Here is a 22,638-nt window from a genome sequence, read left to right on the forward strand (position 1 = left end):
TCTAAAGATATATTAATGCATCGCGTCTTTAATATTGTGTGACCCTTGTCACAACATGCCCTCAGTTTATTTTATATCTGATGTGAAAGGATCAAAGATATTGAGTCAGGTTTTGTGTAAATCACAATTATATGTTTTTATGTTAATTCTTTTTTGAAAACACTGAAGCTTCTGTGGCTCCAACACTTCACTTTTCTCCCAGGCTCTCCTGTAGAGGGCAGTGGACAACAGAGAGATGATGAAAAGCAACTTCTCACACTGTTTTATCTCACTGTCCTCTTTCATTTTTATCAGCCTCCTTTTGCTTCCTTTCAAACTGAAATTAGAAATACAAGTATATGAAAATTGTTTAACTAGTCTGTTAAACATGCGTGCTGCCCACGTATTTAATGAGTATGGAAATTCCTGCTTGCAGTATAGAGAAGGGTATGAAGTTTCTTCATCTAATGTCCCGCTCTTACCACCAGAGGGCGATCATTGCTAGGCTACAAGAAAAGAATCAACATCCAGCTCTGCGAAAGTAATAACTATAGATGTTATGATGTTGCCAGGAAAAAAAAAGAAGCTGGAATGGTCTAAAGCATTTTAACAACAACTTGTCATGTCCCTTACTTTTCTACAAAAATCAAAACACACACACTGTGTCAGACTGTTGCTGAGGGCAGCATAGGACAGAAAACTGTTGACAGACACTGTGTCCTATCTTTAGCTTTCTGTCTCTGTGTTTATTTCATTCTTTCTTGTGCTGAGACACTGAGCCTGCACACTGGAGTGCATTGTCCTGCAGCAGGGAGCACTCCGCTAGCTGGTTTAATTGGAGTGCCATCACTTAAGGAACAGATTAGGCAGTAGTGTTGGAGACATCTTTCAACATTTGCCAACACACGCTATGAATAGAGTCTGTGTGTGTGTGTGTGTGTGTGTGTGTGTGTGTGTGTGTGAGAGAGTCTGTGTGTGTGTGAAATAGGGGGTGAGGGTCTGTTAATGTTGCTGAAGTGACAAATCATTCTACACTTGTGTCAAACATTTAGATTTTTTCGACTCTTCCCACACAGGCACGCTGAACTCCTATTTTTTATTTTTTTTGGAGCAGGATAGACCAGACACAGAAGGACGAGCAGACAACACCAGCTGTTTGCTTGTTGTTATTTATTATGATGTCATCACAGCCTCGTTATTGCACGTATCATAAACACTGAACTATTGCTTTGTGACTGGCCAGTTCCAGAGTTCAGCTCGACCACAGCTTCATTTCGCTGCAGAGATCTTGTCTTGTTTCAAAGCCCAGAGGCCAAGGACACATTCTGTTATATAGCGGGAGCTACAGCACAGAGACCTTTGTAGAGCACATGGCAGTTGGCAGAGGCTGAATACAGGGACAATGTCCGTAGTCGATGGCTTGCTGTTTGAAAGGGATATTCATGAGTAAAGCCAATTAAGGAAGATTCCAGGGAGTTAGTGAGTGCATGAGATGATAAACTGTAGTGTAGTGTAGTGAGAAAGGTGATGTATTTCAAAGTGATGCATTTCCTTTACATCTGAATCCCATTTTCATTTTCCCATACACTCTCCAGCTCCTTTATCTGCCCTCCCCTCATCCCTTTTTCCAACCTCCTCAAGGCTGCCTCGTTGGCATGTGCTGCAGCAGGCACACAGATCTGAGTCCTTCAGTGTCCGTGTGGGCTACCAATCTGTTGGTGTGGCTTAGGTGGTCCTGGCTGAGACCAACTCATCAGCAAGTTTCACACATCGAGTGGAGATGAGGTGGCAGGGGAAAGGTTGAAGGGGTAAGGCGGATTGAGAAGGAGAGGGTCAGTGGGAGAGTGTGAGACTGTTGTCCGAGACTAGTCCCCGGACTAAGTGAGAGGAGAATCAGGGTTAAGTGCTCTATTTGTGCGGCCATTAAAAGCTGGGAGTAGAGTACTGGGCCTTGCTGAGCCAAATCTCATCAGTCACTGCCAATTTGAATCAGAACCAGCAACCCGTTTTTTCCTCTTTCTATTCCTCTTCTTTTGCCCTCTCCTCACCCCTCCTCCCACCCTCCTCTCCATGCAGACAAACACACATTCCAGCAGCGGATGTGGCGGTGGTTGTCCATAGCAACCTGCCATGCGGGGTGTATCTTGTGGGAGCAGGACCACTGAGTGAATGGCTAAGCCGTCTGCTAACAAAGACTGTGAATCTCTGAGATGCTTTGAGCTTCCATAGAAGCACTGTGACTTCTGGGCTGTGGGAGTGCTTTACATAATCCAGCGGCAGCTCCCCTCTGCTCTGCCACATCGCTTTCTCCCTCCTGCTCTCTGCGCCTAACACACACGCCCCAATGTAGGTCGGTTTCGCCTTGGCGCATCCTCTAAAATTTTCCCAATCTATCATTCAATGTGATAATCTCAGGGTGCTGTTGGAGTCCGGTCAGCAGATGAATGTTCAACAGTTCTGCCTCCACCTACTGTGTGATTTTTTTTACATGGAGAAAACAGATTTAAAATGCTTGTCTGTTGAAGCAAATAAGTGATTCTGATCAAAATATCTTGTTAGAAATATCAAGTATAACAGTAACACTTTATGTTAGACAACATATTATAGTATGTGACCATTTAAGATCAGTCTAACAATAATTTACTACCATCCTAAATGCAATAAATTCTTGCACAAGAGGCCACTCTTTAAAATGAAATATCCTGAAATGTGAAATTAGTCCACTAATTTAAGCTATTTAGATTTCCTTAGAACAACTTTATTCATATGCGTTTTCATCATTTATTCCCCCCTGCAGCAGAGAGTTTGTCACATTTCCAGCCAGAGACAGAGAGTTTGAAGGGTATGAATGTTTTGATAAGTGTTATGTATGTTATGCATATGAGTCCTACTCTAACATCCTTTTGTTAGCCGGGATCTGCCAGCAGCTGACACCGTGTGCTCTGCCTCCTCTTGTGAGCCTCTCTGGGACTGCCGAAGCCAGCTGCTCCACCGTGCCTCTCAACGTCAACACATTTAACACAGGCATGTAAACCGCACACTTCAGTAGGTCGACGAGTCAAAGACTTCATCTTAATGGTATATGAGCTTCTCTTCCCCTTCCTTCTTTTATTGGAGCTGCTAAGGTGTTAAAAAAAACTTAAAATCAGTGTGATGGGAGTCTATCAGAAATATCCATTTGAAGACTGGAGACTTCTTTCTCCATAGACTGGAGAAAGACAAGGGGGTGGGGGGTAGAGAAAGTAATTTTAACCTAAGAACTCCTTAGAGTCACTGGTTCAACATTTCAGGTAAACAATCAATAGCAGAAGGCTCGGTAGGGAATAAAACTAACCGGCATAGTGTTGCCCTGAAACATATACTCTATACTGAGGTCACTTTTACATTTACCAAACAAGGATTTGCAGCTGGTAATGTAAAACTGACCTTTTTACAACCTCTGCCTGGAGCACTATCGAACATACATTAAGGCACATCGCCAAATTCAAAACAACACCACATACCGTATCAGTGGGGCACAAAGACATAAGCTACCACTCCCCTGTAGTTGGAAAAATTCAACATGTGTTCAGCAAAGCAGCCGGTTTTCCTTCATTACCGTTTGAGTCATTTGAGTACAAATTCATAATAAGCGAGTGAGACACCCATTTGTTTTGGTTTGACAGAACTATCCCAGCACTGTCTGTATTGACAGTTTTGAGGCAAAAGAAATACATTTGCTGTGCTTTTCAGTCCTGCCATTAGTTATTATTAGCAATCCATTACAGCAGTCCCTCTAAGCAAACAGGAGTTTGAGAGTGGGAGTGAACATAGTGTTGCTTTGGTGAACACATGTCTGGAATTATGGCCATTTAGATAAAGGGATTCCATGATCAGAAATAGAAAAATGAACATTTGTATCAAAAGCAAAAACAAAAACAGCTAAAATGGGTTTTCTTTATACAGATCTAGGATGGAAATCACATCTATCAAGATGTGATCAGATGAATTCTCAAACTGAAAATTGTGTTCTGGCACAGTATAACTGTAAGTTGACTAGTTTGATGGATTTTTTTTTTTTTTTTTTTTGTACATGTCCGTTCCAGCCGCTAGATCCTATCCAGTTTATGCTTCTGTCCACATTCATTCTAGGGTTACAAGACTGTAACATTGTGCTGTTTGAACCATCAGTAGTATAATATACAAATGTACAGATACACAATAGAAATGCATACATAATCGGTTATAACAATGAGACCTACAAAAAAGCATGAGAATAAAAAGTCTGTGGGATATTGCAGGTGAGGCAAGCATAGCCACAAATGTGCATCCAGACTGAGGGACACACACGCCCTCCTACCATGATTAAGCACATTTCTATTTACACCGCATCATAACAAAGCTATCAAAAACAAAGGCTCCAAAAATTCCTCCTAAAAACTTTTTTTGTTCTTTTGTTTCTCTACTTACAACAATGTCGATTCCATGTATGTACATCCCTAGAAAATAATTTAATTATAGTTACACAATTTCTACATTTGTGAAACAATACAGTTCTAGTCCACAAGGAAGGTTGTGTGTTTGTTTGTGCGTGTATTTGGGTGTGTGTGTACATATGTGTGTGTGGGTTTTTGTGTATGAGTGTGTATAGTGTGTGTATAGTGTGTGTATGAGTGTGTATATTGTGTGTATGAGGTGGGGAAAGATGGTTGAAGGGAGATACTGTTCATGGATTGGCTAACAGTCGCAGGGGCAGGTTTAGAAAGTGGACTGTATGTGGTCACAGAGAGGAAGTAGTGGAGTCGACAATTTCTCTCCCGTTGCACACGGTTGGGACGTAGTGGGCACTGACAGAAGCTAGAGAAAGAAATGGAACAAGAAGAAGGAAAGTGAAGATAATTACGGGGAAAGACAGGAATGAAGCATTAAATTTGTACTTATAATTGCGATTAAAAACATTTCTCAGATAATGATTTGTGCTGGCAAAGGGATGAAAAGCATTTTTTTTACCACTAGCAATAATATCAGTCATAATATCTATAATATTAATAATATTTACAGCTCCAGTATAGAAGGTTGCTTGTGAAATCATGTACAAAAAAAAAAGTCTTATGGTCATAATAGTGATGGAGGCCGATACACTTGTGTAGAAAGAGCATTTTTAGGATCCTGAGGGACCATAAATGTATATTAGAAATGGGCACCAACTTTATGTTACAAGCCCAAATCCACCAGTAATGAATGGTATAACTTGTCCTGTCAGTGTGCTGGCGTGTTTGCGGTGATGTTAATACAGTCTAAGAGTATCAATAAGCTATTTCATGTTAAATGTCCACGAAAAGTACAGCTGCAGAAAAATGTGAGTGGTGGTGTAATGCAGACTTAATCTAATGACAATAAATATAGTATCACAGCCAGTTTACAAGTCATTTGGAAAAACAATTGATTGATTCAATTGATCTTTTCAGTGAAGCAAATAAGGTACTGTAGTTTTACATTTAGTTTGGGGTGTAATGTGTGCTGAGATATTTGTTTTGTTTTTGTCTTGAAATATGTTGTTGTACATGTTCACTTCTCAGCGGCAGTCCTCTTCCCTGGTATCTCAGTGTACTGCTCATTGCTACAGCTCTGTCAGGAGGATGCCACTGTTTGTAGTTTAACTAGTTTGTAGTTTATAGTTTAACTCTTAACTAAAAACGGCGAGAGTGATGCTCTAAACCCCTGTCTCTTTAAAAAATCAGGTAATTGCATGTAACTTACCATGAGATGCGTATGTGGTGGCTGCCCCGCTGACACTGAAGCGATTCATGTTAAGCCTGTGGCTGGTCACATTCTTCTGGGGCTGGAACATTATTATATGGACCTTAGGCGCAAACATACAGCCCAGGACCACGAAGCCGCTCAGGCTGACTGAGATACACATAGTCGTGGTCTGAACCTGCAGAGGAAAGAAGGGGGAAGAGGCAACAGTAACTCGTCGCCAGACTTTGATGGATAAATCTTATGCTAATGTAGAACAAAGTAATTGCCATTAAGAGCTAATTTGATGATAATAATCTATAATAATGAACATTTTTCAAAGGCACTTTTTGAATGAGTATCACAAAGTGCTTCACAGAAAATAAAACACTAATAAATTAGAGACAGTTTGATAAACAGTAGATAAACACAGAGCACAAAAATGTCTCCAGTAATTAACCAATCTCAATCTGTACACAGAGCCAACGAGGCCTGTAAAGTGAGAGGGTAACTATTTATTTGCAGACTTTGTTACGTTGCAACAGTCCAGAGGATAACAATTACAGGATGGATCGATAAAAGACTTAATCAACAGAGACCACAGAGGCCAAACTTAACAGTATCTCAGTGCTTTAACTCCATTCTCTGTGATTTATTGTATGAAATCAATGATAAATACAATCTTATGCTGTCCTTGATTTTTGATCGCAGGCCTGCAGAGGTGTGTGCTGTATGTCCCTTTCAGGTTCTCATAATAATTGCTGTGCCTAGCTTTGTGTGGCCGTGGTTACGGAGTTGTATAACGGCAACTCGCGGTAAAATCACAGTACACTGTACAGAGACGCACATTAGTAATCGTCCCGTCAACATCTCCTCTGTGTATGTAAAAATGCTTATTTGCGTGTGGGTGGGTGGTTGTCCATGCTGGTGATGTTATGCTTCTACCTGACTAATCTTAAAGTCAGATTACAAGGCCAAGGAAATGCTTATTTCCAGAGAGAGAGAGAGAAAGAGAGAGAGAGAGAGAGAGGGGAGAGTGGGTGTGGGTGCGGTGGGGGATCAAATGAGCAGCCCTGGCATCAGCACTCTTCTCTTATGCCCTTTGATAAAGTGCTCTGTGCGTGTGTGTGTGTGTGTGAATGTGTGTGTGTTTGTGGAAGTGTGTGCTTAAGGTGAGTGTGTGTACGCTTAAGATTTGTATGGATCAGGTGAACACTCACTCCCCTTTGCTGTTAAATCTGAACATGTGTCAGCAGTTTGACGGAGCCTGTCTGTTTGTCAGCCCAGTACTGCAGAGCTGGGACATTTGCCAGCAGGATTAGAAATTGTCTTTAGTTGCCACTCCACCTGTGTACTCACAGTTTCGTGATCTGTGTGCTTTTACTAATCAATGTTCAGGAGACAAAAACACTGCTCACACAGCCACGTTATAGGGAATTGTGTGGATAAGGGAGTAGTTCGACACAGACTACATGTATTGCTAAGAGTTAGATGAGAAAATTGATACCAGCCTCATGTTTGTTATAATAATAGATATTTAGAATGGACAGATAATTATTCTTTATTAGTGAGCTGGTGCTGGTAAGGGGATTTTCTCATCTTTGGACAGAGCCAGGCTAGCAGTTTTTATGCCAAACTAGGTTAGCCGGCTGCTGCCAGGAGCTTCATATCTTCTCATTTAACTGTCAACAAGCAAATACAGCTGCCAAACCTTTCCTTTAGGATTAGGGTTACATTTACCTGGTTGGGGTCAATGAAATATAAGGGCATTTTCACACCAATAGTTTGTTTCCCCTTTTCCACAATTTCCACAAACAAACTGCTTGGGAGTTCATTTGAGAGCGGATCTCTGTGCGGTTGTCTTGGTCTTCATCCGCGTGCCATTACTGTGTTTATACCTGCCCAAACAAATCAACTAAGAGGGGAGAACTAACCGGAGTCCGATTTAACTGGACTAAACAGCGCAGGTATGAAAACCTCCTAAAACACAGAAACAAGTCTTTGTGTTGTGTTGTGTGTTCAAGATACCCTGTAGTCACTTGATGTAACATAAAAGATGGGAAGAAAGGCCAGCCAAATTATACAGGTGGTGTACATGGTGAATCCAATGAACTTGGCCTCATTGAAGTTCTCTGGGCACTTCCTGGTCTTGAAGGCATACCTACAAGGAGAGAATCATGTTTTCTGATTAGACAGATACCATCTGGAAAAACACTGACACCTAACATTGTGCGATGTGTTGCCACGAAAACAAAACTTCTTGAATTGAAAAACTAACTTGCAATTTTTATTTTTATAGAAATCTAACATGGCATCAAAACGCAATGAACAAAGTGTCAATGCTGGAGAAAACAAAGCACTTCAGATAAAACCTTTCGCTTAATGTTCACGGCAAATTGAACCAGCCGTAAAACACTTACACAGTACACAGGATGACCAGGAGCACGTCATATCCCAGTGACAGCAGCATGCTGGAGTCCCGTACATTACACTTGAGGATGACAGTCTGCCGTCGCTCTGGCAACGTGAAGCGCCGTGTCCCGGGAACCTCCAGCAGCAGCCACACTGACACCATCACTAACTGGACGGAGATTAGACTCAGACAGATGAACACCTGAAAAAGACAGGAGAAGAGAATGGTAAGGTCATCAAGATCCACTGTCTGTCTGTCCAGGCGTCCATCTGACTGACACAGATGGATGGACATTATGCTGCAATCTCTCACCTGAGAGGACGGGCTAATGAAGCGTGGCCTCGCTGCACCCGCTCCGTCTTTCACGCCACTGAAAATCCTGGCGATTCTGTTGGTTTTGGTGAGGAGGGCGGAGTAGCAGACAGCAAAAGAAGTACCTAGGCCGAGGCGCCGCAGGGCACAGATGGCAGGGGAGGGTTTGGCTAAGAAGAGGAAAGTCATCGCGTAGGACATGAAGACTCCCAAGAGGAGAATGTAACATAGCTCCCTGCCTGAAGCTTTCACCAGCGGTGTGTTGTTGTGTCGGATAAACACCCAGAACACCAGGCCGGTGCACATGAACCTGGGGACAGGAGGGAAGTTATGCAGCAAGCTAGACAAGCAGTTTCATGAAGTCACAGTTTCGAAAGGTGCTTATTAGATGTTACTATAAGGTGTACTACACTGACTGTTTGCTAAGTCCGTCTACCCTTAGTTACTGTTGCTAAACTTTCATTCCTGACATAGCATATTATTGGCAACAATAAGCTGACGTTAGCTTTATTTGCTAATTATTAGCTATCTTCACAAGTTGATAATAAAGAAACAGTATTGTATCATATATTGCAGTGTACAGCTAGATAGCTCTTCTATTGTGAGTATGATGATGAAAAATGAGACTCCTGTTTAACCTTTTAGGATGAGAGCTACCTGATGTGTTTGACAAACATAATGTTATTTTGGGTGACATTGGCTGGGGTTGCTGGAGTGTAAACTCCCCCAAAATCCAATAAGAGACAGAACAGAGCTGTTAATGTCACCCTAAACTCTGATAGCATCCAGGATCAGCTTCCACATAGTGAAATACTGCACAGAGGAGGTGCTGGTTTTATTTAACGTAACCTGTAAAGCTGCAAATGAACATAAAATAATGCACTTTTTGGCCTTGAATGTATGAAAGTAATGCTTTGCTAGGTTTACTACTGACAATAACAGAGCATTACTTCAGCAAGTTAGCTGGGCATGCTGTCAATTGCAGCTTATGTTTGAGCAAATACATTACACTTTTTAATCCATTCTTTACAGTTCTGCTCTTGTGTTTTTGGTTTTTGAAGAACTAGAAAAATGTCTCTCTCCAAGCTCTTTAAATGCATATTGCTCTTATGAGAGCCGTTTTAGCACATGGAAAATCCAAAACTTGACAGGCCTGCCATTATGGTTGCTAATCTATGATTGGATAATCACTATTCAGGGGAGGACTCAGTGGTTCTTCTTCAACTTTTATCAGCTTCTGATGGGGGGGGCATGGCTGAAAAAGTTTGACTGCCACTGCCTTAAGCCATCCCAGCACGCAACACATAAACACACTTAGACCTCTCAGGACCAGTCGGAAATTGACATCATGTTGACAGCTCTTATCACTCACCCTACACAGGCGATAGTAATTGGACCAATGGCCCAGGCATCTTCCCACATAATATAGTCCTCAGGGAGGTCATAACAGGATGTCAGGTCGTCAGTGGGCCACTGGCCGGGAGCACAGGGCGAGCAGGTGAACTCATCAGCCAGGTATTCATGAGGCTCACAGGCTGTACAGATCCAGCAGCAGTATTCACCTGGGAAACAGGGATATGAACAGCAGAGTGTGACAGTCTGAGATTTTTCAAAAGGCGCTGCTGCTTGGCATGGTATGTCGCAATAACAAAAAAGAACATTGTTGAAATTCTGTCTCCTACCTGCCTGCATTTTCTTCATCTCATTACGTTCACAGGGGTCACTGCACTGCGAGGTGGGCACCACTTCTCTGGGCCAGTGGATCAGATCACTGCTCAGACTCAGACTCTCTGCCCATTCACCTACTGGCACATAACCATAACGATCGCTAGAGCGCTGGTAGCTGAAGATGTTGTATCGGCCCATGCCGTCCCCCTGGGAATCAAACTTCACTGCTGTCTCACTGCCCGGTGGAGAGAAAGGGGCTGGAGGGGGTGAGAAGATACAAAGAATGGAAAAGAAAGACATAAGACGAGTGGAAAAAGGAGATTAAAGCTAAACAATCACAAACAATCATCCCATTGATGTCTCATTGATGCCTCTTAAAAGCAGCGGTGAGGACAGAGACAATAAGCCATGGTCAGTCAAGCTTTAGGAGTCCAGGACAGACAGTGAAGGGCATTACAATAGTGTTTTCATGAAGATCAGTCAGTTACAAAAGTATTTGCTAAGAGGCTATAAATGCCTGGTATGCTTGGTGATGTCCGTGTGTATCAATGGCCTCCCATCCTTCCCTAAGGTCACATAGGGACACAAATGGTGCTCTAAATTCAGATCTGAAAAAGTTTATTACCAAATGCATCATTAACAAACTGCCCATAAAGTCATACAGGCATGAAGGCAGAGGACTGAATCCCTGGGCAGTGCTATAGCTACCCACACATTGATAGAATTAGCCTCTGGGTCTCTTATGTGAGGGAAGTACACTGCTGAAACTGCCAAATTGGTTTGTATACAAGTTGTTATGAAAGGATTACCATCTACCCTGAGGATGTGGGAACAGAAGAGATTGTAAAATTGGCAGGATGCTGAAACCATAAAAAAGCAACAACCTAAAAACAAGGAGAAAAGCAGATACGGAGTGGGAAAAAAAAGTAACTTTCTGATGCGCTGCATGCAGCGTTGGACCTGACAGTGCTGACACTTGGTCGTTTTGACTCAGACAAAGTGGATGTCACTCCTACAGTGCCACTTCTGTCCTTACAGCAGAGCAATCAACCCTGTGCTGCTGACACACTGCACAGGACTGTGTGTTATATGCTGCTCCCTCCCCTGTCAAATGATGTGGCTGGGGATAGTGCAGTGTACGCTGGGTTTACAAAGCATCACTCTTCAATGTATAACAAGGCTCTTGGTCTTCAGTGAACAGCAGCATTGATGGTACAGTGCTGCCTTCTTCATATCTCTGTGTCATTGGATAACTGAAGAAATCATGGGTCAAATTCTTTCTCCAAACATACAGCTTGGGATAAGTGGAATGAATCCGAATACAGATTGCGAATAAGCTGTTGGGCTGAATAGTGTGTATGTATGTGTGGGGATGTGCGCGCAGACACTCGTCTGTGTGGAAGCTCCATTAGGTTTTACTTTACAGTGTGATGGTTAAGGTATTGCTCTGAGCGCTGTGGGAGGCTGTGCTGACAGAACCAAAGCTCTGACCCTGCTGTTAGCGGTGTGTGTATATGAATGTGTGTGTACGCCCATGCAACACTGACAAGGGCTAAAGCTGTGCTATTGTTGTGAAAGCTCAGTGTGTTCAGAGAAGAATGGTGTGTCAGATGACAGCAGAGGGGGTTAGGGTTTATGAAATCCATAAATCACAGAGACAGCACAACCCTTTATCTTTCTTCTCTCTCCCTCTGTCACAGGAAATTTTAAGTGTCAAATCTTCTATGGAATTTGGGGCTAAATGTCTAGGTGACAGCTAAATGAAAATGATTTCAATAAGAAGATGCTGATAATATCTTTGGCGAAGAAGAGATATGAATCCATTATACTGCAAGTTGGCAGATAATAAAGTCTGCTAATAACACAGAGCAATAAGACAAGCCGGGCCTCCTCCTCTTAGACACCCATACACACTCACAGAAACACTTTGCCACTAGCTAATTATCATAACTGCACCTTATTAGGACCTTAGATGTGTGCTGAAGCCTAATTAGCTGTATGTGGTAATTACGTGTAATACAGACTAAAGAGATAACGGCATTAGCCTACAGACCCATTTGAGGTCGCTGTATTGTCCTTGACTTCCTGCTAACAGATCACATTCAGAGAGCGATAGACTCAGAGGACTCAGTGATTCCCTCCTACAACCAACATCAGCGACCTTGCTGACATGACAGAGCAGCTTATCAAGAAAAGTGTATGAGGGTGCAAGTTAGAGCTGGCGAAGGCCACCAAGACTCCTCTGGTGACTGCAGAGAGCTGAGACAGGCAGCCGAGGTCCTTGACTGACGGACGCCACTCTCTCCCCTCGACACAGTCCTGGGGTACATTTAAAAGTCTGGTGCGCTCTGAGTTCCAGAGGCCAGATGGTTTCGGTTTTGACTAAAAAAGACTGTGACCTGTGCTAAATGCTAACATCAGTACGCTGACATGCTCACAGTGACAATGCAGCAATTTCAGCAGGTAGGCTATGTTTACCATCTTAGTTTAGCTCTTTATCACGCCAAAATTTACTAATTAGAACTAAGCACAAAGTACAACTGAGGCTGATGGGAATTTCAATAGTTTTGCAGGTATTTTGTCATAAACCAAAGTACAGGTCAAATTGAAAATTTAAAATGATGAATGTGCTAGATGAAGTCAAAAGTTAAGGGACACACAATTGCAGCTGGCGCTAGAGGAAAGGTCAGGAGACCACCAAAACATCTGTACTATATTTGGTGATAATCCCTTAGGTAGATGTTGAGATAATTTACAGAATAAGTGAAAAATATTACCTGCTGGTGGAGCAGAAAAGATAAGAAGATCACCAAAATCCGTAGGATTCATCCTCTGGCAACCATGAATATCTTTACCAAATTTCAAGGCTATTCATCCAATAGTTGATTATATTTTTCAGTTTGAGCCAAAATGGTGGACAGACAGACGGACAGGAAGACACTGCCATTTAAAAAAGCCATGTGTGGCTAAAAAGCCTTTAAATTTTGGCAGATGCACAATAGACAAGTGGGGGTAGAGCGGCTAAAAGGAAGTTTGTCCCTCAGTTACATTTCTAAAACACGTTTATGCGTGATGTAACTTTGATGAACCATTTACTGAACCAATTTGATCATTTGAAGAATTGAATGCGGTGACTGCTTCCTAACAGCGGATCAGGCTTTCCTGCAGTGTTTTACCACATACTGTAACTCAACGTAAGCCCTAAAACAGTGATGATTGATGATTCTGTGTCATCTCATCCATACTACACTTCACGCATACCGAGTCATTTCCAACTGAGACCCACAGCGGGCTCAGCTCTCAGCACTGCCCACAGGTCTGAGTGACTTCATGTGCCTGCGACGTGTCGTCAGCACTCAAAGGTGGACCACGCCATCTCAGTGACATTCTGCCCGAAATCATCCATGTTAGGCAATGGATCATTTGAATTGATAAATTGACATGTTTAGACAAGTGTTCTTTATACAGACTGAAAGATTTGGTTGCATTGAAAAACCAGTATCTGCATCATCTTTGTGAGTGCAACAAAAGAGATGAAAAACAACAACAAAAAAACAAATAAAGTTAGGTGAGACAAACTGCTGAGCCTAACCAGATCCCTCCTTTTTTGTGAGACGCTTTAGCATTCCCACAAACTTCAGAAACACCTTTTTATTCCAGCTTAATTAGAAGCATGGTGAAAACAGGCTTTTCATTCAGAAGCTGAGAAATTAATTATGTTCTCGGCCATGTCGGGCTAAAGCGAAGCCCAAGGGGGATTGTGGGTATTAAAGGCGGGGAGAGGGAGAGAGGAGGCAAAGGGGCTTGGGAGGAATAAGTAGGAATAAGTAATCTAAAACTGGGGAGAGAGAGAGGCATATAGACTCATAGGGAGATGGGAAACCTTTCCTTTCTGTGAGTGTGTGACTGAAAATTCAAAAGCTGTTGAGTTGTTGGCTAGGGAATTGAGAATTATATTTCCAAGCATCAATTCACCTTAATCAGGATTTAATCTTGACAAAGTAAATAGTGCATCTAGGCTGATACATAAACAGCTGATGTTACAGTAAGATACAGGTAACATATACAAAATACAGGTAAAATATATAGATTGGCCCTGTGCTGTTAATGGTGAGACCAATATTTGTTGTCCCTCTTTTCTTCCATAGGGTAAATGACCTTAGACATCTGTGCCCTACAAAGAGAAAACAGGAAGTGAAGGGAAACATGCACACACACACACACACACACACACACACACACACACACCTGAGCATGTATAGATATGGACACAGGGATGCACTCGTATGTCACAAACATAACACACAGACATATTACATTAACTATATTTGTTCTCCCTGCAGATTCGGTCCCTGGGGACCGCGACGCTGCCTGGGCCACAGAGCAACAGGCCACAGGGGAATAGAGGACTGATAGGGTGGAAGGAAGTCTAGAACAAGGAGGGAAATGTGTAGGAGAAAAGGTGCAGCAGCGGAGGGCTGAGGCTTGACTGAAAGAAAGGTGGTGAGATAGAGGAGACAAAGAATGAAACGGCAGGAAAAAAGCAAGAGGTGCTGGGAGGGAGGATGAGCCAGGAGACAAGATAAGGGCAAAGAAAGGAGGGAAGTGACAAGGGAGAAGAGAGAGAAGAATACTAGAAAAAAAAGAGAGTAGATAGCAAAAGAGAAAAGCAAGGAACTGACGTGACGGCAGCAGAGATATAGGTGGACGGAGGAAAGCCTTTAGGTGGCGGAATCAATAGAGAAAAGGTGAAGGATGGATGGACAGATGAGCAAAGTGAAGGAGTGGAGGAACAAACCGACGGAGAGAGACGGTGGAGGCAGGAGAGCAACCTTGTGAAGTCTGAGTGGGATGTGCTGTTTTTGAATGTAGAGAGAGTAGGACACTTTCTGCGTGAGAAAGAGAAAGGAGAGATATAGAAAGATAGAGTGATGAAGCCTGAGAGTAAGAGAGACAGAAGGACAGAGAGTGACAGAGACGGAGAGACAGAGGAAGAGAGTGAAGAGAAAATGAGGGAGAGAAGGAGTGAAGGTTGTTCTCTAGCATCTAAACGTTGCAGTAAGCTCTCTGCTCAATATGGCCCTGAAGGCACACCGCCTCTGCTAACACAGACATATCACACACGCATGCACGCGCACACACACACACACACAGCACAGAGAAGGGGGAATATCACATCTATCACCACTATTTGAACAGAAGACTGCGTGCATGTGTGTATATACTGATCTGTTTGCTGCAGAACGGGGAGGTGGGTGGGTGGGAGTTGAATGATGGCTTTGAGAAGAGTGTGGGTCGGGGGTGTCTGCAATTTCATGCTGGTAAAGAAACAAGCATTTCAAGCTGGCTCTTTGTAAAAAAAAAAAAAAAAACTGACTGTTTTGCACGAGTTTGTGTACATGTCTCTTGTGCGTACGAACCTGTGTGTCTAATGTTCGAAGTATGGAGCAAAGCCTCATAAAATTGCACAAATGCGCCCCTGTGTCTGTTACTAGTTGGTTGAGAGCGGTTCCCGCGATCTACCAGATCACTTCAACAATGGACAATAGTGTCGGCTTCATTACCATAGCAACTAGCAAGATGGGGCTAGATGAAGAGAGCGGCATTTGAAAACACTCTCCTAACCACACAACATACTGCCTCAGTGCACCACATACGCTGTCAGTAACACATAACAAAACAGCCCCATCGCAACTAAAGACAGCCTGCTGTGTTGTGAATGTAAAGTGAAGGAGAGGAGAGAGTAAGTCAGTGTATTGGGAGGCATGAAGATATGAGCGAGATCAAACTTCTAATGAACATGCGTGTGTTTGTGTGTGTGTGTGTGTGTGTGTGAGAGGGAAGGAGATGGGAGTGAGATAGAGAGCGCCGAACAGTGTTGGTTTTCCGTTTGCTACAGTTCAGACTGAGAGCACTGCGGATGGTGATGCTGCAGTATTTATACCCCACATTCAACCTCAACTCACCTCGGCTCCTTCCTTCCATACTGTAGATGGAAAGATGTATATGTACGGCTGTGAGAGTGAGTCATTCAGGGCTAACCAAAAACTCACAACAAACGCTGCCACAGTTCCTAGTTTAACTGTACCGCCACCTTCAGCTTCCTCATAGTTTTATCAAGGCAAGTCTTTTTTTTTTCTTTAACTGATACAGCTGTTTGCCATGCCGTCACTGTCATCACTGACACTGAGCCGCATACAAGTCGAGATCCTTGTACTGGCTTGTTGCCTTTCAGTACTGCAGAATAAAGACATGCGCCTCATGGACATACATCAGTAGTGAAAACAAGGGAGGGAGAGTGGGAGAGGGGAATGTAAGGGAGGAAGATGATCATATATAGAGATGTAGGGAAGTTACACCTCCTCTCTTCTCCTCTCCTCTCCTGTCCAACTTATTCCACAGCATTTTTAAACTTTGTGTAAATCTGCATATCTATCCTGTCCCTCTCTGTATGCATCCTATAAGGGAGTGGTTATCAACTCTGCCAACCGGAGGCTGCGACTGCAATCGCCTTGGCTACATCCTCTCACTCTCTCTTTCTCCCTCTCTATCTTACTCACACTCTTCCTCTCTCTTTCCTTCTTTCTGTCTGCCTCCTCTCAGACTGAAATGCTCCGAGTCCTTTGATTTGTAGCAGAAATGAAGATGGGGAATTTCAAAGAGAATCCTCTTCTTCTGCTGACGCACGCGGTCCCACTCCGGCATTGCCTCAGTGCTCCCTTGTTTCTTCCCTCCTTCCCTCCCTATCTCTTTTTCTGTCTTACTCCCTTTTACCTTACCCCAAACTCTCTTTTCTCACTTTAGTCTGCCTGTCAGTCTTATCTGTTAGCTTCCTTCCCCCTCCCTCCGTATGTGATGCCATTCTTTCGTCCTCCATGCATCCCTGCTGCTCTCTCTCCCCAGCGTCCTGTGGCAAAGCTGCCGTGTTAGTGCTGTTTGTCTGGCTGTTTTGATGTCTGCTCCTGGTCACGGTTGGTGGAGGAATAAGAACCTCTAAACCTGTGTCAGTCCCCGAGACACAGCAGTTTATTTATAACGCTTCCTTTGTACGCCATCTGTCAGTCAAGCCAATCCTCTGTCTCTTCTCTCCCAATTCTACAGAGACTGACAGACAGACAGGCAGCCTGCTATAGGAGCTATTATAACACACACAATCTCATTAGTGCAAGAGAGAAAAATATGGCTGACGGATTAACTGAAGCTCTCTTTCCTCAAAGCAACTTTGTAGTATCGTATCAATTACGCATGGGTAATAGGTGTCAATGGCAGGCTGGCTCTGACAATACATAGCAATTAAGCGGATTTGTCTCAGTACTTTTTATGTTCTGTGGCTTGGCTGCTTTTGCTGAGAAGAAGGACAACATCCCTGTGCTGTTCATGAGAGGACTGTTAACTAGGCACAGCGCTCTTCACATTCCTGTCTATTTCTTGTCTATCCTTCCCCCTTCCTCCTCAACTTCCTCGCCAACATTCACTTCATTTCCCTCTTCATCCACCTTGAACACCTTATCTAACACTCTTCACTCTCTTCACCACGGTCTAGCTGTCTTACCTGTGAAGCTGACATTAAGGATGTAATCCCTGTAGAGTCTGCGCCCGTCCAAGGCCTTCATGCTGTCGCACAGCTTGGTGGTGTTGAAGCACAGACTCCGTTGCATATGATGAAGGGCATGAGCCATGGCGTACACCGCATTCACCACAAACATGATCTTTGACTCTGGTTCAAAGTTACTCTTGTCCATTGACAAGTCCTTGTCACACGGTGGGAGGAGAGCTGTCTCTCCCAGTCCAACAGCTCCAGCTCCTCCTGTTCCTCCACCACCTAAGGAGCACTGGAACCGCTGCTCCCAGAATTCCCTGTACCAGGGATTACGATGGTTTTTGACCGGGTTCAAGCTGAGGAAGTAGCGGTTGAATTCTGGCACGGGATTGGCTGCCAGCTCAAGTGTGATGGCTCCTTCAGCGGTGACCTCATTTCCCTTGACAATGCTTTCCTGTGCACCCCAGCCATCGCTGGCAACCCAGATGAAGGAGGTGTTAAGCCTGGCAGCAGCTGCCAGCAGCTCTCTGGCATCGTCGCTGCGCAGGAAGAGGACGGCCACACGAGCATTCGGCTTCTGGAGGAGCTGACGGATCACAGCTTCATAGGACTTCTTAGCGTTAGAACGCCCCACCTGGACAGAAAGAGGAAATTGAGGTAATAACAGATGTAATGCTCCTTCTACTCCCAAATAAGTTTAAGGTCCTTATTTGAAACTATTTATCAGTATCATTCAGTCTCACATCAACATGCATAGCAAATGAGATGAAAAATGTGACTGTGAAAGTACCCAGAATGAGTTCTTGGAGATAAGCTTTCATTTTCTGGCTCACAACTGATAACAACAATGTAATATAAACGCCATTTGTGTGCAAGACAAGATAAGACACGGAGACAAACTTTTATAAGCTCACAAATTTTGCGCCCTGTTCATTGTTACTGGTGCAGCTTCGGGCCATATATCAGTGTGACACTGCAGATTAAAATTTTGTCTTTTTGGTATTTGACTTTGAGCAATGGTTGCTTATATTCATGCAGACTGGGCCACAGGAATAAACTCAAATGTTATTGAATTGTAATGCATGCCCCACCTTCTCTGAAGTGGCGATACAGATGTTCCTCATGCGCGCCTCTTGCTCGAAGGCCTCTATACCAGTTTCACCATAATCACCCTCCGATGCCACGGTGGACACGTATGTCCAGTTGAAGAACCGGAGGATCTCGGCCATGGCTTTGGCCTGATAGAAGTCAGGGGGCACCGTGCGGGCAAAGTAATCATAGCGGGTTTTATCGCTGAGCTTCGCACTCGTCGACGCATAGCTTATCTGAGGGATCTGGAAGAGCCTTAGTAGGTTTGCAACCTGAGGGGAGAGATACAGAAAAAAAATATTACTATCACAACTTTCTGATGAATCACAGCAACTAAACTTTTATTGACTGACAACTATGTTTCTGCTTCTGTTTGTCTAGTACACAAAGACATGAAATGATAAGGTAATATTTCACTCATGATTTTGTTTCAGAATAAACGCTTTTCTACAACTTAGAATTATATAAAAGAGACATACACTTAAGTCAGATATATATATATATATATATATATATATATATATAAAATTCCCATAATTTCATTTGAAATTAGTCCTGTTGACTTCATGTAGCTTGAGTTTGAGAGGTGGCAGCAACATAGCCATTTACTTTATGGCATTTAATGAAGCACCTGAAAGAAAAAAGGAAAGGTGTGGGAAACTGGAGGATACTCAGAACAAGCGATGAATCAACTCAAAAACAAAAACATTTTAAAAAAAAATAAATTTTTTTTTTAATGTACTACACAGGAAGACCTAGGAAGATCTACTCCATGCCACTGATGAGATTCACATTTTTCAATTGATGAGATAAATATTTGATCAATATTGGGTATTCAGCAGAATGAAGTTGTAAATGAAAATATATTTTTGATAGAATACATCTCTCCCATGCTCCTGAACACATCGTGGGTGAATAAAATAAATAAAACAAATAGTGTTACAGTTTGTTGGCATATCCTGTTTCTAATATGGTCCAATGGGGTAAAGGCAGAATCTGAAAATTGCTCATTTGTAGCACAACACACTGGAAAGTGCCTGTGTAAAAGATGATGTGTAAAAGATGTGCAGGGTTAGTGTTACAGTTAGTGTATTGGAGAACAGATCTCCATGTGTGTCAAGCTCTTCAGTCAAGTAAGTAATGTAAGTTTGATCAAAAATGATTGGCACATTGACAAAAGCTTGGAAATAAGATGCACACAAATAGCTGGAATGATCCTTTAATAAATCTATTTTCTTTCTTCATCCAAGAAAAATTTAGATCATATTTAGAAGGTTGTTGCTGATAGGAAAGGCTTCATGCATAATGTGATTATTTAAAGATAAAAGACAATGCAGCAAGTGTAGGAATATACGCCTATGGAGAAATACAAGATAACACACACGCACGCGCGCGCACACACACACACACACACACACACACAGAAGTTCAATAAATCACTGACTCATGCATTAGTGATGGACATCATCTGGGGTCTACTGATGTCCATATAATATTCCCTTTTACTGTTGATTGGGGTTTGGTCACGTTCGCTTCATTAGAATTTTAGTCACAGACGCCAACACAAACAGTGGAAATACAATTGCTACACATACTCATGCGCACAAAGACATGTAAACATACACAATCAAACATGCGCACATACGCAAATAAACACAAACTACACAGCCATTCTGTTCTTGCCTCAGTTTAATCCTTTTAGAGCGCATCACTCTGGGCTTTTCTATATTTCATTCACAGCTCAGTTGATGAGCTGTTTTGACAACATGTCAGAATCTCATTAGACTAATAATGTAGAAGATTAGAAAACACACTCACATACATATGCTGATGTGCACGAGGACAGGTCAACACGTACGCAAACACCTGTACTGACACACACACACACACACACTCACATGGCCTGCTTATAGTATTTTGGGCAGGTTTTATGGTTTTAAAATGGCAGTTGACTTAAATGTCAGGGAAGGTCACGCTGCAGAATGTAACCGCATTGCTCCATTACCTGCCACTGAACAATGGCCACAGCTAGCTAAGAGGCCTGTCTGTAGGGACACAGGGAGTTTACTCTGTTAGTGAAAGCTGCTCCTTTCCTATGAGAGCGGGAAGGGAGATGTACTGTAGGAACGGGCTGAAAATGAGAGACGAGTAAAGAAAAAAAAATGAAAGGGAAGGAGGAAAAAATTGGTGCAGTGGAGGGGTGCTGTGTGTTTTCTGCTTGGAATGCAAGTCACACACACGCACACAGACACACAGAGACACACACACACACATGTACGAACGGAGGGGAGGAATGATGCCTGCTATGTAAATGCCTTCAAGGCATTGGAGTTTAGTTGTGCATGGTTAAACATAAAATAATTCCCTATTACTTCATTTAAAAGCAACAGACAGGCTGGCCAAGTGGAGAGGCATGAAGGAGTAGCTGGATTAGCTTCACTGGCAATAGATCAGAAAGCAGAGCACAGTTCGGGTCTCGCAAACATCGCTGCCCTCAGAAAAAGGCAGGTAAAAACAACAGCAACGGCAACAAAGAGCAACAAGAACGAGCTGCAAGAAAACAAGGGATAATTATGTTTGATGAAAGACGAGAAACAGAGCAGATGTGTTAACAATGGCTGCCCCAGGAAGGAGGAGGAGAAGAAGAAGGGGGCTGAGGCCAGCATACACTGAGCTCTCCCCAAATAGCCGAGAGGGACGCCTCTGAATGCATATAAAGAAGGAGAAAAAAGGAAAGTAGGCAGTGATGAGAAGGAAGAGAGCAGCGATTTAAGGGACTGAAAAAAAAGAGAGAAAAACATAAAATGGGAGAGAGAGAAGAAGAGAGGGTGAGAAAGAAAGACAGAGAGACAGTTGCAGAGATTAGGGATTTAAGGACTGATAGGAGGAGGCTTTTGTGCAGTCACAGAGGAGTAAGGGAGAAGGAGGTTTTATGCTAAACTATGCAAATTACCCAGCTCTGTGACAAGTGCTACAAGAGCTGGTGGCACACACAAGAACACACCAATGGAACTTGATTCTAAGAAACAAGCACACACACACACACACACACACACACACACACACACACAACACACATTCACATGCAGTCACATATACTCGACACGCTGGCACTTCCATGTCACTGGAAGTCAGCCTTTGCACTCTTGGTCAGGGAAAGAGTAGCAAAGCAACCGAGGAAGTGAAAAGTAGACAAAGAAGGTGAAATATGTTTGTGTGAATATTCCTCAACCTGTGTGTGTGTGTGCGTGTGTTTGTGTGTGTGTGCGTGTGTGTGTTACCTGTATGGAGACGCTGCTGAAGGATCCTCCTATGACTCCAGCGATTGCGAGCGGGCTGTCGTCCTGCAGAGCGTAAGATCCGTCTGGACAGATGAACTCTGTGTCGTCCACCTTGGTGAGTGAGGCTCTTACAAACTCCAGAGCCTAGACAAGCACAAGCCAATAGATATTTTATATCAAATGCTGTGCACCATACTGTGTAGCATATGGTCTATATCATCTATGTATTCTTAATCAGCCTTTGGATTATGTTCTTTGTAAGAAATATGCAACTTAAAGACTGATTGATAGCTTTTTGTTTTTTTTATAATGCAGAGTTTCTATCTTCTTGAAGGGACAATAAAAGTGTATTGCATTAGACTAGGGTTTCTTAAATGCTTTCAGTACAGGATCCAACTTGCAAATGAATTATGAGGCACATTATAACATACTTCCGGTTTGTGGACAAACAGCCAATGAACCTGCAACCTATTTCTGGAATTCTACTGTCAAGAATCAGGGTTTATACACTCAGTCAAGGAGCTCATTTTATAAGATCACTAGATGCATCATCTCTAAGTATCTCAGCAATAAAATACAATCATCTTTTTGAAGATAGCAATCCCTGAGGGGAAAGTGCCGTCTTTTTTTTTTTTTTC

General features: G+C 42.9%; 1 protein-coding gene across 1 annotated transcript in view; it reads right to left on the minus strand.

The window, feature by feature from the left end:
* Positions 1-1,132: 1,132 nt before the first annotated feature.
* The window catches only part of grm3 (glutamate receptor, metabotropic 3), a 39,245-nt gene continuing 17,739 nt past the window's right edge, over positions 1,133-22,638 (minus strand). Inside the window, exons 5-14 of the mRNA XM_023403859.2 lie at positions 22,001-22,144; positions 18,722-18,991; positions 17,643-18,264; positions 10,105-10,347; positions 9,795-9,984; positions 8,423-8,732; positions 8,118-8,311; positions 7,726-7,858; positions 5,719-5,896; positions 1,133-4,815 (exon numbers count right to left, since the gene is read on the minus strand). Coding sequence (XP_023259627.1) covers positions 4,739-4,815; positions 5,719-5,896; positions 7,726-7,858; positions 8,118-8,311; positions 8,423-8,732; positions 9,795-9,984; positions 10,105-10,347; positions 17,643-18,264; positions 18,722-18,991; positions 22,001-22,144 — 2,361 coding nt within the window. The 3' untranslated portion in view covers positions 1,133-4,738. The remainder of the gene's footprint in view (positions 4,816-5,718; positions 5,897-7,725; positions 7,859-8,117; positions 8,312-8,422; positions 8,733-9,794; positions 9,985-10,104; positions 10,348-17,642; positions 18,265-18,721; positions 18,992-22,000; positions 22,145-22,638) is intronic.

Source organism: Seriola lalandi, unplaced genomic scaffold (assembly GCF_002814215.2).
Source record: "Seriola lalandi dorsalis isolate HSWRI2012SDOR001 ecotype SW California unplaced genomic scaffold, Sedor1 jcf7180002054188, whole genome shotgun sequence".
In the NCBI taxonomy this organism is placed as follows: Eukaryota; Metazoa; Chordata; class Actinopteri; order Carangiformes; family Carangidae; genus Seriola; species Seriola lalandi.